The sequence below is a fragment of the Apus apus genome, chromosome 4, assembly GCF_020740795.1.
Source record: "Apus apus isolate bApuApu2 chromosome 4, bApuApu2.pri.cur, whole genome shotgun sequence".
NCBI classification, from domain to species: Eukaryota; Metazoa; Chordata; class Aves; order Apodiformes; family Apodidae; genus Apus; species Apus apus.
The window spans coordinates 3,191,008-3,207,477 of record NC_067285.1 but is presented as its reverse complement, the minus strand read 5'-3'; the positions used below and the strand labels follow the sequence as shown (position 1 = coordinate 3,207,477).

The 16,470-nt window shown below is 44.0% G+C and overlaps 1 protein-coding gene across 1 annotated transcript in view; it reads right to left on the bottom strand.

The window, feature by feature from the left end:
* ADAM12 (ADAM metallopeptidase domain 12) overlaps positions 1-16,470 on the bottom strand; it is a 183,370-nt gene that overhangs the window by 18,794 nt on the left and 148,106 nt on the right. Inside the window, exons 12-16 of the mRNA XM_051618022.1 lie at positions 14,864-15,041; positions 10,212-10,301; positions 8,233-8,428; positions 527-635; positions 222-420 (exon numbers count right to left, since the gene is read on the bottom strand). Coding sequence (XP_051473982.1) covers positions 222-420; positions 527-635; positions 8,233-8,428; positions 10,212-10,301; positions 14,864-15,041 — 772 coding nt within the window. The remainder of the gene's footprint in view (positions 1-221; positions 421-526; positions 636-8,232; positions 8,429-10,211; positions 10,302-14,863; positions 15,042-16,470) is intronic.

Here is a 16,470-nt window from a genome sequence, read left to right as displayed (position 1 = left end):
TGCATCTGCAAATCTGTGATCCATAATAGCAGCCAAACGTAGGAGGGAGTAAAAACTTGACTCAGCATGAGAAACAATTATTTTGTGGAGAGAGAAAAAAATTCCAAATAAAAAAATGGTCCATTTAGGATAAAATAGTTTGCAGTAAAAAACTGGTCAATTTGGGATAAAATACTTTGCAGCATGAGGGTAGTGATGTTCAGGAGTATTTCAAAACTTACTTTGCCGTCTTCACACTTGGTTCCTGACAGCACAAGACCAGGGTCAGGCATATCATCCCCCAGATACACGTGGGTACCACGACACAGAATCTTGCCACCTTCCTGAAGTGGGATATTGGTTTCTATGGAAACAGCGTTGGTCCCAATGACGGGTCGATTTGCTCCTCCTTGACACTGAATTTTTCCACATTTTGCATCTCTGAAGGAAATAAACAAAACCCCAAATTAGTTGCAGGATTTTAAATGTTACAAGGTCTGTCCCACCACCATGCATCTGTTCCTGTGCTTGTAGGGAAGGACCCTACCTGGGTTCACATTTAGCAAAGGAGCTCTTGGAGTCTTTGCCACAGTTGCCGTAGGGATCTCCTGCAGAATTGACCCTCTCAAAGCAGATCCCAGGAGCAGGTTTCGCACCTGAAACAAAACCTCATCAGAACTTCCATCTCATACAAGGTGTATTTTTAATAATCAGCTCCACTGGTGCTTTAGGGGAAGGGAAGCTGTGCTCTGCATGTTGATGAAGAGCAACCAAACAGCTGGGCTGGATCCGCATGCTAATGGGAGAGCCAGGACGTGTGGGTTTTCCACTGGTATTTGTGTCTCTTGGCAATGCTGAGCAACAGACAATGCAGAACTCCTTCTCTTTCAGAACCTCCATAGATGATATCCCTCTTGTGAATCCTCCCAGGACACAGAAGCTTTTAGCTAATGCCAAATCTAGTTTGGTGAAGAAAGACAAAGGCCAGCTGGTATGTTAACTCCCTCCTTCTTATTGGTGTCCACGTGGTTCTAGGGAGACCCCAAGAGCTGAAGCCAAAGCAAACACTTTTTAAGAAAGGCCTTTTAAAGTGCAATTCAGAAAAACAAGAAACCAGAAAAAAATCCAGTTGCAAACTAGAATGTGATGTGACCATAAAAACATGACCAAGTGCCAGGGAAAAGAGAACACGATGCTTTTAGCTGAAGCTACTGTACTGGGGAGAGAAAGGGCACCCATCCCCACCTTAATCCTCCATGCATCCACTCCTGAGAGGAAAGACTGGCTTGAAAGAAGAGACGTTTCTACCCTGTGGTAGGAATCTGGGAAGACAAGCAGTGCCTTGTTCTTCTATACTGTAGTCTTTTATGATGGAGATATATCCTAACGGTAAAGGAACTTCCCTGATGGAAGTAGGACTGGAAACATCTGTGCAGAGAGATTACTCATCCCTCCATTGCAGAAGTTAAAAGGTACTGTTAGAACAGCTATTCTCGTGTCTTCTACAGACAAACTTTTGTCTCTTTTTCCTTAGCTAATGACCAACTACTGAATATCTTCAAGGGAATATTCATGCATTCATCTGAAAGGTCTAAGAGATGGAGGATCTTCTTCCCTGGTTTGGCTTTTTAAACAACTAATTATTCTACATATTAGAATTTAATCCTTTTGTTCTATTGTGAAATGTGGCTTTTATTTCCAGCTAATAATTGCTTCTCCTTGCAAATTTAAGAGGCTCTTTGCTAGGGCCCTTTACGACCCCATAATTTCTTTCCATGAAGATAATTAACAGCACAACCAAGTCACTGAAAATGTTTCAGTTACTCTAATAGGCAGACTTGCTTTAAAGAGACAAGGTCAGGAGCAGATACACTGGTTAAGATACTCTTAACAGGTATCTGCTAGATACTTTTGTGTACTTTTGATAGATCAGCCTAACTAAAGCAAAAAGAACTGGCAATAAATGATGTGATAGCCTAAAGGCTGAAAAGACACAATTTCTACAGTGTTCCCTGATCTTTAACAGAGGCAGAATATCTGTGTTCACATCATTTTTATTTTTTTTTCAAATGTTTGGGCCACTTCTGGGTCTGTATCCCTCTAACTGGGTAAAACATATCACTTACTTAAACCATCCTGAAGATTTAATTTGAAAGCCTTCACAGAGAAAGAAGGTGTTGTTTTGTTTTTTTTTTTTTTAAAACAGGTTGTATTCCTGGGGAAGAAAACACAAATATGGTTGTAAAACTTCCAGTTACTGTGAATCTTTTCACTAATAACTCAGAGATTAAAGCCTCAATTCATTATCTGCATTTCACAGTCAGAGGCTTGACTAATACTATATGCTGCTGAACAGCAAACTAATGCTATTAAGGACAAGGTATTAAAACTTGGAGAGGCTTAAGATGGCACCCTCTTTTTTCCTTCTAACATTTTTACATGCTGAAACTGGAAAACTCAAACAGAAAGGCACAGAAGGAACAGAATACGAGCTCTTGGTTCCCTGGAGAGCAGGACAAGAGCTTGAAATTCTTTGGAAGATTACAATCAAGCTTGCTGAGTTCGGAATATTTCTCAAATCTGGAACTATTAAAAAGGGACTCACATGGGATTCTTTCACTTCTTTTCATTAAACCACAAACAATAATCAAAAAATCAACAAAAGCATCCAGACCAGGCACTGTGCAAAAAGCAGAAGTCCAATTTCCATTTTCAGCATGTAAATTCCTCCTCATCTTCCCAGGGCAGGCACATCAACTATTCAGCTTGCTACAAACATTAACATGTGCATATATGATGCCAGCTTCAGGAGGGAAGGGGAAGGAAGGGAAAAAACATGCTGCAAGCAAGAGGCCAAGTAAAACTGCTCTTCTTCCCACATATGCAAAGACCAACTTGCTCAGACCCATGTTGCCAAAGGAATAAGCTCCCTCTCCATCTGTCATCTGAGCAACCTGGTCTAGTGGGAGGTGTCCCTGCCCATGCAGGGTGGTTGGATCTAGATGATCTTTAAGGTCCCTTCTAACCCAAACTGTTCTATGATGGGTTATACGGGTCGTATTGTTTTGTTTTGACTGGGAGGCTTGTGCCCCAACTAGTTCAGGCAGGGGTGTATCAGGATGTGATGCCAGAGCACCAACACACTTTACCCAGCATGGTGTATGGCTCCAAAAGCTGCCAGGAGGAAAATGAATGCCCATGTCCTGTGCTTGGACTGTAAGTGACCTAACAAAGACTTAATAAAAAACCATGGTGTTAAAAAGAGAAAGGGCTCATTGAAATCGCTGAGAGAATTTAAGGTATTTATCTTCCTCTTTCACCTGGTGAAATGTTTTTGTTTGGTTGGGTTTTATGAATGTCGAAGTAGAGTTTGCTGCACATGATGGAAAGCAGCCTGCAGGAAGAAGAACACATCTGCAGCAGCCTTGCAGGGCTCAGACAGTGAGCTTTAACTCCAACCAGTAACACTTGACAAGAAAACAGATCTCATGGAGTACAAAAAATGCTCCCCTGCCAGGCTTGGAGCAGTTGGTGTATGAAAACACCTGGTGCCCAGTGATCATCTGTGGCTTGGAAACCAAAATCTAGCTCCAATTTCTGCCTTTGCTATGAAAGCAAAACGCATTGTTGCTTGAGAGTCAGATGGCTGTTCCCTCTGATGACTGCTTTCTCACAATATTTGGACTTTTTTACAGATGAAAACACATCAGAGTATAAGAAGCTGAACAGATGGAGCTACCAAGTGAAAAGGAGGTTTTCAGAGGGTGCTCAAGGAGGAGAATTGTAATGTTGTGTTTCTGGAGGAAACCCATTTATCATGATTGCCCCATATAAGCTGAAGCAGAAAGGCCTGTCTTTCTCTATTCCACTACCTCTACAGGCAAAGGCAAAATGATTTGTGAAAGATTTCCAGTGGTTATTAAGTGCTCTGAGCTGGGTGGGCAGAGTTTATTTCACTTTGCTATTGATAATTATGGTATCATGACCCTGTAATTAAGGTCCTGTCAGCCTTTCCACGCCAAGCCTTATTCAAGGGATTAAATCAGCCATTTGAAACTGCAGAAGGTCAAAGCTCAGCACTGCAGTTGTCAGCCTGAAGCCTTTTATTTTTTCTTTTTTTTTTCCTCTCCCAAATGGATGAGCCCACTTGTCTCCCTGTACAGTTGCAAAAAAAAAAAAAAAAAAAAAAAGAAGAAGAAAAAAGTGATGTTCTATGCTTTTGGAAGTGATACAGAAATGCTGGGTCATTTCAGATCAGTGCAAGAGCTGCTGCCATGAGAAAATCTCCTCCTGGTGTCCCAAAAGAGAAGAATTTCTGACCATGGTGCTGATTCCAGGGGCTGAGAAACACCCATTACCAGGCTGACAGCAAAAAAGGAAGGTATTTCAAAGTTAAGTTCTCAAAGTTGTCTCAAGAATTATATAAAAAATTAAATAAAATGCAGTGTTTATGGGTGTGGAGGGGAAAAATAAAAACAAACCTTGAGTGACTGAAGTTGTGTAGCTCAGAGTGTAACAACAAGCACCACAAACAACTGTATGAATAAATACAAGCATAAAAAATACAGTTCTCTGCCATGTGGTTTTGCACCTGGCTTTTATATCTCATCATGTTTGCTTTGCTGCACTGATGATGCAAAACAAACTCTCCACCAGCTCCACTTGGCCTCCCTCTTCACCTTGGTGACCTCTGTTGATAAGTCTGTGCTAGAGTGAGATGGGGTTGAGCTGGTTTTGGGACCTCTGAGACCATGGCTTAATGCCTTTTGCACCTCCAAGAGAAAAAGTCTGGCCATACATCTGTGGTGCTGAAACCAGTTTGGTTTTACTGGATTCAAGTCTTTACAGTGCTCAGATAAATGAGTGGTTTTGCAGAAGACAATCAGCCACGGTTTGGTCACCTAGGTGGGAAGCCCATCGGTTCTGCCTGGAGGGTTGTACTAGTGACAGGCCTTTGGAACTAAAATTGACATGAAAATTAATATTGTTCCTGCCTAAACAAAGCAACCATGTCTAGGCAACAGATCTGACTATGTTCTGATGATGAAGTCAGTGCCTGCCTTTGGCTCCCACCAGCTATTGCTTTGTGCCCTCTCAGGGAAATGCAGGAAAACACACTAACAAACATCTCCTCTCCTTCCCTAAAGAATAATTTGCTTGTCGATGCTGAAAAAGCCACGAGTCTGAAGCTGAGAATCTTCTACCCCTTGGTGATCAATAATTTCTCTCTCTTAAAGAGCTTTCTCTGTGTATCTAGCTGCTGCCAGATGAAGCAACAGAGCAGCAGACATTACACAGATTAATTGCTCTCGATGTATCTCTCAGTCGTGCTGCTACCAATAGGTCAGTTCAGTGGAATTTGGTATTTTTGAATATGAAACAAAAAAGGTCACGAGCAACTAATGCATGTTGCTGCTTAAGGAGGAATAATACATTAATTAAGGCCAGAGAAAGAACAGAGAAATTTGTGTGTTCTGAGAATGAACTTGGTCTTTAAGAGGAATTTATGGCTATTTTTGGACACTGTCCCCAGGTGCTTCTCTCTTCTTTCACTCCAAACTTTCCATTCTATGGCAGATAAAGAACAGCGAGAAGTATTCCTCCATTTGATTTGAATTTATCTGTTGAAAGCAACAAAAAAAACCCCAAGGAAATGCCACTACTTCTTTCTGGAAACAGGTTTCTGCTGCCCAGCCTCACGTTAGCAAGCTCTGACAGTGCTCATCATTTTCCTTTAACTAGATCTAAAAATATGAAGATTGACATTTATCATGGGGCTACTAGACATCTGTAACCTGACAAATAAAGATAGATATACAAGAGAAGACAGTGATAAGGAACTCAATATACTGAATATTATTTTAAGGACAGTTATTGTGTTTTGTTCTGGGAGGAAGAAAAAAGGAATTAATGTAAATGAACTGTTTTCTCTTTCTGGCACTGACTTTTTTGAAAACCCACACAACTGCTCCTTCACTCCACTTCAACACACACAGTTAAAAACAGTTTTAATAAATTGCAATAATCTACTAAAAGGTTCAGATGTATCTTTTTGATATGGTGCCCAGAGGCAGTACCCTGGAATGTTAAGTTTCTTTTTGCTGCAACGAAGGCTGGAAGGAAAGGGTTTTTTTCTGTGTCCCATGATATTTTTCCAGCTGCATGGCCCACCTAGCCCTCCTCCCATCCCACCCTGCCCCTGCCAGCTCATACTCTAACCAGAGGTGATCCAGTAGTGGATATTTACATCCCTAGTCTTTAAATCCAGAACACAGGCCTTGGTTTTTGCTTGAAGCCTATCTACAAAACTGGTTTTTAGGTTGATTTCACTGGCATTATTTCTAATCTATCCTTCCAAGAATGTGGTCAGAATCAAGCCTTTCAGTTCGGGTTTGGTAATGCCCCATCCTCCCTTTCAAAATCTTTATCCCTCAGAATTCTCAAGACAAATAAGGGGGCTCCAGTTAGAATCTATTTGAGCTCTGCTCTGAACAAAGCCATTTCATCATGAGCAGACCCCCACTGCCTTGACCACTGGGGGCTCCATGCACAGCAGTGCCCAGACTGAACAGTCTCAAGAAGGAAGGCAAGAAAGAAATGGGGGAGCCCGGGAGGGTTTGGAGAATGTGCTGTGTTAGGAAAGAGACCTGGCAAGGGAGCTGCAGCAATTCAGCTCCCTGACCTTTAGCTGCATTTTTCTCAGGGGCTGAAGTTATTAACAGTCCAACCGAGTAACTTTCCACGCTATGGGAAACTGGTTCAGAAGGAGATTTTTGCTTTATACAAGAGAAAATGTCTGTGTATCCAGGGGATTAAAAATCCCAGTATGACTAAGACTGGAGGCTATAATTGTACATGCCTATATGAGCTCATATTAACTCTACGACAGGAGTGGGATTCAGAGGAGTGTATCAGATGCTTGGTTTGCTCTGTGTGGGGAGTTTAATTTTGAACTGGAACTCCTCTAACGTGTTCTTATACCCTCGTGACCAAGCTAACCTGCTCTCTGAATCAGTGGCATTGTTTCTTGAGCTGCTTTACTGCTCTTTAAAACAAAAATTGCCCACGGCCCAGCTCCCTGTGAAGATAACTTTCTTCAGTAGCCTTCTGGGGAAGGTTTTGACCAAGGGAAGCAGTTGTGTGTTGTTATATAGATACACAAGCTTTGGAACAGAGTTAAAGGCAGAGTGATTCTGAATTGAAAGAGGCAAAAAGAGCTGAAAAAGTTAGTTTAAAAGAAATAATTAAAGCTAGTTCCAAATACTTCTTCAGGAGAGGTAAAAAGTGCTTTTCCCATGTGCCAGAAAGGGTAAGTGAGATGCTGAAGGAGACCTGACTTGTCCCCAGTATGCAGGAGGTATCACCAAAATGCTGAGCTAGTACTTGGATTTCACTGGGAGTGCCACAGGACATGACAGAAAGGTGAATGGCTTTCCTGGCATATCAACTGTTTTGGGTGACCCAAGAACTCATCCTCTTAGATTTTTGCAAAAAAGTAAATACATTCCCATGGGACAATAAAACCTCTTGCTGCTGGAGTGGGGCCTGTGCTAAGAGGTACTGTTGGGAGGCAGGCTGGCAGGGTAACACCAATTAATAAAATACACATAATGATACAAAAATGTTTGGTTAATGTCAAATCCTGGCCTCTGTTACGGAACGTAGACAGCCATATATGTTTTGCAGATGAGCAACTGTGAGCACAGAAGGAAGCTTACACACCCACATGAAAAGATCACAGAATCCTCATGGTTGGAAAGGACCTAGGAGATCACTGAGTCCAACCATCAACTCAAAAAAACCCAACACAAACAAACACAACCACACACACTTCACCAGAAAATGCCCACAAAAAAACAAACCAAACGAACCCAAAAGCCAACAACAACAAATCCCCACCTTGGCCACTTGGGCACACTGCTGGGTGCAGTGTAACCTGTCGAGGGCATTCAGCACTTTGTAGGGTGACATCAGGCCACACCAACGTCAGCACTGAGTGATTTGTCTAAGTTCACCTCTCCATTTGCTGCAAAATGAACCTAGCTACTGTTGCTCTCTACCTCCTGCTGCAAGAAGTGAACACGACAGCAAATCAGGGGAAGAAATGAATCACAGGATGATTCCCTCATGATTCAGCTCATCCGTTCCAGCGAAGAATAGACACAGATTGGCTGGATAACACTCCTCCAAATGCCTCTCTAGTGGCAGGTGGCTGTTGTCAAAGCCTGTCTCCTGAGCAGATGTGAGGCTCACCTTGGCCCCAGAGGGTGATGCACTGCTGCTCGTGGGTCTGGCAGATGCCATTGTAGCAGTAGCCATCCACCCCGTGGCAGGCGTGCCCGTCGTGCAGGTACACGTTGGCCGGGCAGTGAGGACTGGATCCCGTGCAGAACTCGGGCAGGTCACAGGAATTGCTCGACTCTCTGCAAGAAATCCCTGCTGGTTTTAACTGCAAAACAAAACAAAGCCCCTTAACAAAGCCCTGTAATTCCAAGCCGGGAGAGTCAGGCAGAGGTGTAACCCATGGAGAGCCCCCCCAACAGCTTTTCCCACTGGCTCTGTCCCAGCTGACAGCAGAGGACAGGCAGTAGAAGGATTATGCAGCTCTTTAAGTACATTCATTTGACACAGGTTGAAGGGTTTGGCAAAAAGGGGGGGTGGGGGGCAAACTGAAGTCACAGCTGCAAATGTGGCTCAGGCCAGGAGGTAAATCCAGCCCTTCTTTAGTTTTCAAACAGCCATCAAAGTTTGCAGCGTGCCTCCTGCAGTCACAGCTGAACAGAGGCACGGGCAGTTTGCAAAGGGTGCCCTGACCCCAAGTCAGAGAAGAAACCTTTTCCTCCAGAGGGCTTTAACAGCCCAGCAGTGACCAAGGCAGCCAGTCCATCATGTAACCTTATGGTACATGTTATGGCTCATGAAGCCACCAACCCACCTGCCTCTGGAGTCAGTTCCCTGACAGCTTCCTGGGATGGAGGTGCATTTCCTCAAGAAAACCTCATTGTGTCACAGGCGTCGAGATCTTCTTCACCTTAATTCTACAACTAGCCCATGTATCTGCTACTGTCCTGAACCCTCTGCATAACTACATTTTTTTGGAGGTGGAACTAGTAGGCAGTGGTGGAACTGGGACATTTTACAAGGGCTTGTAGCAATAGGAAAAGAGGTAATGGCTTTAAACTGGATGATGGTAGACTTAGATGAGATAGTATGAAGAAATTCTTTGCTGTGAGGGTGGTGAGACCCTGGCCCAGGTTGCCCAGGGAAGCTGTGGCTGCCCCATCCCTGGCAGTGTTGAAGGGCAGGTTGGATGGGGCTTGGAGCAACCTGAGCTGGTGGGAGGTGTCCCTGCCCATGCAGGGGGGTTGGAACTGGGTGATCTTTAAGGTCCCTTTCAACCCAAACCAGTCTGGGATTCTAGGATTTCATTAATATGCCAACCTGAACATTCACTTATCAACAGCACCCACAAAAGACGAGTGTGCTCTGGGAGCAGCACTGGACTTGAATTGCCTTTGTTAAAAAGCAAAAAGACATGAAGATTGATTTGGCTCCACAGCAGCTGCTAGCTGGTTCAGTCGCTTGCTGCTGCTCCTGAGCTTTTAGGCAGATGGTTGCCACAGACAATGGAAACTTGCTGAATGCTTTATTAGCCCATATGTAAGGGATGCTCTGAGAAACTAAGACAGTAAATGCCGGTGGCAAGTTGGCTTTTTATAGAACATTAGGAGTCCATACAAGCTGATGGTCTGTCAATAAAGATACATTTGCTGTTGACAGAATTAATATTTTAAGAGTCTTCCCATAAAAAGAGGGTCCTGCATTTAATGACTGGCAGAGCACAGCACCCATATAAGCAGGAGAAAATAAAATAAAATCTAAGCATTATAAAGTTCATGAAAAAGAGGAGGTTTTGCATGAGCAAGTGGAGTGGCAACAAATAGCACAGACACCACCAAAAGGGTCTGTTGAGCTGCTCTAAACTGCTACAGTTGGAGAATTCTTTAAGTTGTTTCACGTGTCTCAACGCTTACGGGTACTAACTGGTGTGTGCTCCCCCCTCGCTTCCTGCCCTGCCGTTGGGAAGGAATCACAAAGTCCTAGGGGTTGGAAGGGACCTGGAAAGACCATCTAGTCCAAGCCCCCTGCCAGAGGAGGATCACCTAGAGCACATCAGACAGGAGGAGGGCTGCTGCCCACCCCACAGAGCTGAAGCCTTTGTGGGGGCTCACCTGGCAGTCCTGGCAGCAGCGCCCGTGCGCGCACACGGCTCCCGGGTTGAAGGTGCAGGTCGTGGCGTTGCAGCACCGGTTCGTGCACTCCTGGAGGGAGGAGGGATTCAGAGCAGACAAGGTTCAGTCACAAGGAGCTGGGGATCAGGAGGCTGCCTAAAGCTCCGCCAAGAAAAGCTGAGCATGAAATAATGAGCGGTGCATGAAACGGTGCAACTCGGTCCAAACGGTCTCGTCGGTCCTTGGGTTCAACAAGCGTGGGGATTATAGTAAAACCAGAGAAGCCACTGAGGAAGGCTGGATTATTCCAGCTGTGGATCTCATCCCAAATATCACAGACAACCCCCATCTGCTGATACCAACACTGCTTTTTATTTCCTCGAAAACCGGTGGCCTGATTCCACTGTCTCCAGGGAGGACCCAGGACCACAACTGCAGCTCTGGTTTGTGAGAGCCGTGGAACTGCCCTGGTGCCTGCCCCAGAGGGAGATGATGCCCCCCTTCCGTGGCATCTCTTCTCAGTAATAGAGCTTTGAGAAATGAAACGAGTATCAATTGCAACTGAAACCTCCCAGTTTCACCCCTAGGGATTAGATGGTGGCATGTGTGGGCTGTTGCAAACTTTATTCTCAGTAGAATGAGCTAGCAAGGAGTTTCAGAAAATAATGGATTTGTTTTTCCAAGATTACATTCACAAGCTGCAAGTTACATCAGCTGTGCTGGAGCCTCATCTCTCAAACAAGAACAGCAGCAGATAAAATTGCTCTTCAGCTGTGCCAAGTCAGTTTGACTTAACAAGGGATCACTAACAATACAGGGAACACAGGAAAAATAAGTGGGTTAGAATGATGTTCACAGCCTCTTCTTACTTTATTGGCTTTTGTAAAGCTTTCTAACTGGAAGATGGGGCTACCACTGAACTCACAAATAAAGAGCAAAATGACTCTCAGCACTTCTCTTTTCTTAGATAGTACCTGCCTGAGTGTACAAGCTAAAGATGCTGCTCTGAAGCAGGGGAGCAACTTCCTGCACCACTTTTTGATCCCTCTGGAAGGCAGCAGGCTATGCAAATACCTCTGTGCAGCTGCTGGATTTAAGCAGTAACGTTCCTCTGCCATGGAACACATTTTATAAACTGCCCTCAACAGCAATCTGAGAAGAGCAGAGTGGAGGAAAGCAATATCACTCCTTAATTAAGATACTTCTGCAACAGTCAGCTCATCTGGCCCTGCAGCAGCCACAGAAAGCAATCAGCATTCCACAGGCAGACTGGGATAAAGACACAGCCCTTCAAATGGTGCTCCTGCAGCCCTCCAAATTCCCAATTGCTCACCCACTTCTTGCTCATTGTAGGGAAGGAGCTCGAGTAAATAGGTTTTGTGCCTGGGCTATTAAATTGTCAGGAATGGTTTTAACATAAACAGGCAAGCAAACAAGCTGCCACCTGAAATGACTGCTGTGTTATAGTTTATTATTATCAGTTATTATTAGTAACAACAGCAATGATGGGAGTTGGGTTTCTTGGGGTAGGTGTCCTGGGCTCATCAGAGCTTCTCAAACAGACTAATACAGCAGCAATTCTGGCATCACCTACACAATGCCAGATACTGTAGACAGAACATCTTCTTTTCACCCCCTCTTTTGTAAGAACACAAGATAGACCACACTGGATCAGCCCGTAGCCCTTCTAGCCTCATGTCTCCCTGACAGCAGCCAGCAGAAAACGCTGGAGGACCAGAATGTGACCACACATACACGATACCTGCCCAGTCTCCTGGCTCTCTCTTGGCTCCACCAGCACTTGCAGCATCTGTAAGACTCAGGAACACCCGAGGAATGGGCCCGTTCTGGGGAGCAGCTCCTTCTGCTTGTTTGAAACCTGGCATCTTCTAACTTCACCTGCACTGTTCGTATTGGGGGGCAATCACTCCCTGCTCACTCCTCCCACTTCATGCACGATTTTATCACCTTCTGTCACCTTTTCCTTCATTGTCTTCTTTTCCAGCCAGAGCTCTTTCAAAACTTTGAGCTTCCTTACTGCTTTTCTTCCAATCTTTTTAATTCTGCTTTATCCTCCATGAGATGGGGGAGGGGTAGGAAAAAGCTGCACATGCCATTTGAGATGCAGCACGCTGCAGATTTATGGAGCTCTACTGGTGCTTTGTTTTGTTTTCCTATTTCTTCCCTAGTAATTTCTAACAGCCCATTTACCTTCTAGACCACTCTTGAGCACTGAGCCGACATTTTCATGAGACTATTTATTGCAATATGAAGTCTTGTTCCTCTATGGTCAGAGTTAGCTCAGAGTCCATCATCTTCTGGGTGATGTTTGGAATGTGCATCACTCCATACTGAATCCCATTTGTCAGCTTAATGCCCGGTCCAGCTGTCTCAGAGGGTTCCTCTGCAGTTCTTCACAGCCAGCTTTCATCTCTACCATCCTAATATCATCAGCAAATTCAAGCCTATTCCTCTTCCCAGGCTGTTTATGGACATGCTGAATGGTGTAGTCCCCAGGACACATCTCATGGATACATCACAGCAGATCCCTTCCACTACATAAAATGGGTGATTTATGCATGGTTGTATTTCCTGTCTTTTAACCCAATTTTTACCCATGTAATATTCTCTCATCCTACAGCTGCTTAGTGTCCTAAAGAGGCTTTGGTGAGAGGCTTTGTTCTAAAGCCCCTCTGAACTCCCTCCAGGCTGCACTAACAGCATCGTCCCTTTCCACCCGCTTGCTCAGTCCTTCAGACACTGATAGGTTTGTAAGACAAGATTTCCTGGCACAAAACTGTGTTGACTGACCCCTGACATGGCACAGCAACTCTGGCACTAGCTCCTCATTACACTTGGAACCAATTTGTCTGACTTCTGATTTACCAGTTTGTAGTTTTCTCACTCCCCTTGCAGCCCGTTATAAAACTGGCCGTGTTTGTCACCTTTCAGGTCTCAGGGACTATGGATTTTTAATGATTTTTCTTTTTCCTCCTTCCATCTTTCCACCTGTAATGTACATTAACCTTCTTTCCAGAGACACTGTAGCATGTCATACGGTTTTGGTAGTATAATCCAAAATTAAGTCAGAGCTTAATTGGTAATATCCCTGGTCAGGTCAGTCTTGACCTGGTGGTGGGTGTTTCCTGGGTGGCCTGGTCAGTGTTTCCAGAGTTGTTTGAAAGGTTGGAGACCTAGTAGTTTAGTTAGAATAAAAGCAAAATATCCCAACCAACCACCTACATCTACACATTCTGATGGAATTTCATTCTGATCACTGATAAAATTCAACCTGCATCTGTTACTGTAGAGTTTCCCATGGCATTATTGCAACACTGCTGACAAACCTCAGCACCTACCAGTGACTGGGCAGTGAATTACTGACTCATCCAACAGGTTTTCTGCTAGAACTCAGATTACAGAAGTAAATTCCACATTAATTTAATTTAATTAAGTGAGCCCAAGCTGCAGTTTTCCAATATATAATTGAACTGGAAAAACACAGGAAGAAGAGGCAAATCAAGCCAGTGCTTGCTGACATTAAGTGGCTTTGACTTGAAAAGGTATTGCTAACATTCAAAAGTGAAAATGAGAGAGATAACTGGGTTAGGAAGACATTTGCAAGCTGCTTGCACTCTATTGACTTTAAACAAGAAGATAAGGCTGCTTCCTCCAACCTTGTTACCCTGAAGAATGAGTGAACTGTCAGGAAATCCTTATGGCTTGTGTAAATCCAATCTACTGCACAGACAGGATACAGCAATATCTTGCTCTTTTAACTGCCCCCATCTATTTTGTCTGCAGAACCATATTTATCACAGGAAACAAACCCTCATCTGCTGACGTATTTAATTCAGATAATTTGAGAGCAGCTCAACACAGCCAACGAGCATGGGAAGCCAAAAGAATGAGGATATAGGCTCAGATATTATTTGACCCACAGGTTTTGCCTATCTCCTCCCGATCTGGGCAGTCCTCTGATACCTTCCCTAAACCAAATGGAATGAGTCTTGAAGCAGTAGCAATTTTCTGGGAGGCAGTAAAGGTGATTTCTGTCAGGAAAGCAATTGCCAGTGGCAAAGAAAAATCTTATAGTCAGGGAGGAAAAGGTCTTGTACCTGAAAACTGAAATGGGCTGCACTGAAAAAATACCTGGGCAATATTAATATTTATATAACTATTTATATTTGTATTATTTACATTTCTATTTCTATAAATATATGAGTGGCTTCTCATATATGGAAATAAACCTTCAATTAACACGCAGTATCTTGAGAAATGTGAGCAGTGTTAACAAATTTCTATTGAGTTTAGCTTGTTATCTAGAAAAGGAATTCCTATTGTTAGGAACATGACAGTTAGTTGTGGTCAGTCTGTTGAACAGGCCCTGAGGGGGTTTGGTCTCTACTGGTGAATCCAGCACATTCTTAACTAAAGCCCTGCCTGGATTTTAGCAACTCAAACACAAGTTAAGAAGAAATTTCTCACATTTCTGAGGACTCTGAGGTTTAAGCTGATAAGAGAAGCTGTGAAGGGAAAGTTTTGTTTCACACCAGGCAGTGTTAAACCTGCCAAACCAATTCAGATTTGTCTTTCCTGGTAAAACCATGAGGGGGGAGGAGGGGAGCAAAGGTTCTCAGGGGGTTTCTTACCTCAGGCTCCCCGCAGTCGCACTCCTCTCCATCTTCCACGTAGCCATTCCCACACTTCTGCCCACCAAAGGACTCCTTGACTTCAGGCAAGTTAAACAGACACATTCCCACTCCTTTTTCCAGGCTGTTTTCCAGGTCCTTTCTACTGCAGCTACTGAATACCATGGGAAATGGATAGCTAGAAGAAAAATACATGGAGACAAAAAAGCAGAGGGAGCATTATCAGATGAAAACATCTCTCTCCTGTCATGCTGGTGAACTTTGAGCACATCTGTGCACTAAGAAGATGATTGTGCTATTCTATTTTTTTTTTAACCCTTTAGCACAGAACTGGGAAACAGCAATTCATTGTGAAATTGTGCTATTGTGGAATTTCTGACTATGAGTAAAGGAATTTCCATCATTTTCACTTACATTTGTAGCTTCTGTTAAGACTGGAAGCGTTCACATTTGGAATGGCTTTAACTGGAAGAGTAGAGGTTGAGGTTTGACATTAGGAAGAAATTCTTCACTGTGAGGGTGGTGAGACCCTGGCCCAGGTTGCCCAGAGAAGCTGTGGCTGCCCCATCCCTGGCAGTGTCGAAGGGCAGGTTGGATGGGGCTTGGAGCAACCTGGGCTGGTGGGAGGTGTCCCTGCCCATGGCAGGGGGATTTGAACTAGATGGTCTTTAAGGTCCCTTCCCACCCAAACCATCCTATGGTTCTATGATGATTCCATTAATTCCTTTTCCCTCTTTTGCATGGGTACTTCTTGAGCAAATTTTGATCACAAGCCTAAAGAAGTACTGGGCTTGCAAGGAGGATTCCTGCATTCCTGAAAAAAATCCTAATCCTTCTTGGAAAACTCAACCTCAACTGGCAAATTCTTTCCTCTTGCTGCAACTTCCTTCTCTTTCCAGGGAAAAAGAAAAGACAAACAACACAAAACAACCAACAGCAACAACAAAGAAAATCACTGGGTTACTTGAGAAGAGCCTGCTTCTGCAAGTCATCAGTCAAGCTTGGGAACTGCATGATTAAAGCCAATACAGTTTTTACGTTAAATCAGGATGGTTGTAAAGACACTACTGAAAATCCCCATAATTTGAATTGACAGTGCTGAGAGCAGGGTTTGGCCCTGCTGCTCAGACACTCAGCAACTTTGATTTCTTTTGAAAACACATGGGCAGTGTTATCTATCTATCCAGTGCGGTGCAACTATCAGCAGGTGATTTGTGCTTTCCTGTTGGAGGGCTTAATTCCATTTTCACTAACGAACATTGGCAGCTACATTCCAAACAGGAGACAAAATGGCACCTGGGTCTGGCCATCAGTGTCATCATGCCCTAGAGTCTGTCCCCTCTCCACACCTGGATGTGCACATGGATGAAAACCAAATCACAAACCAGCATCTCCCGTAGGACTTGGTACCTTGGTCACTGCTACACCACAGCCCAGGACTAATTCAACATCATGGCAGCACAGGGAGCCAACCTGGGCTTTGGTCACTAAATGCCCACATGTTATTAGGGCACAATCTTTACAGAAATGCAAGATAATAGATGGAAGTTCTGCACTGCTGAGCTTCAGGCCTCGATGAATCTGCTGTTGTCTCTAACATCCTGAAA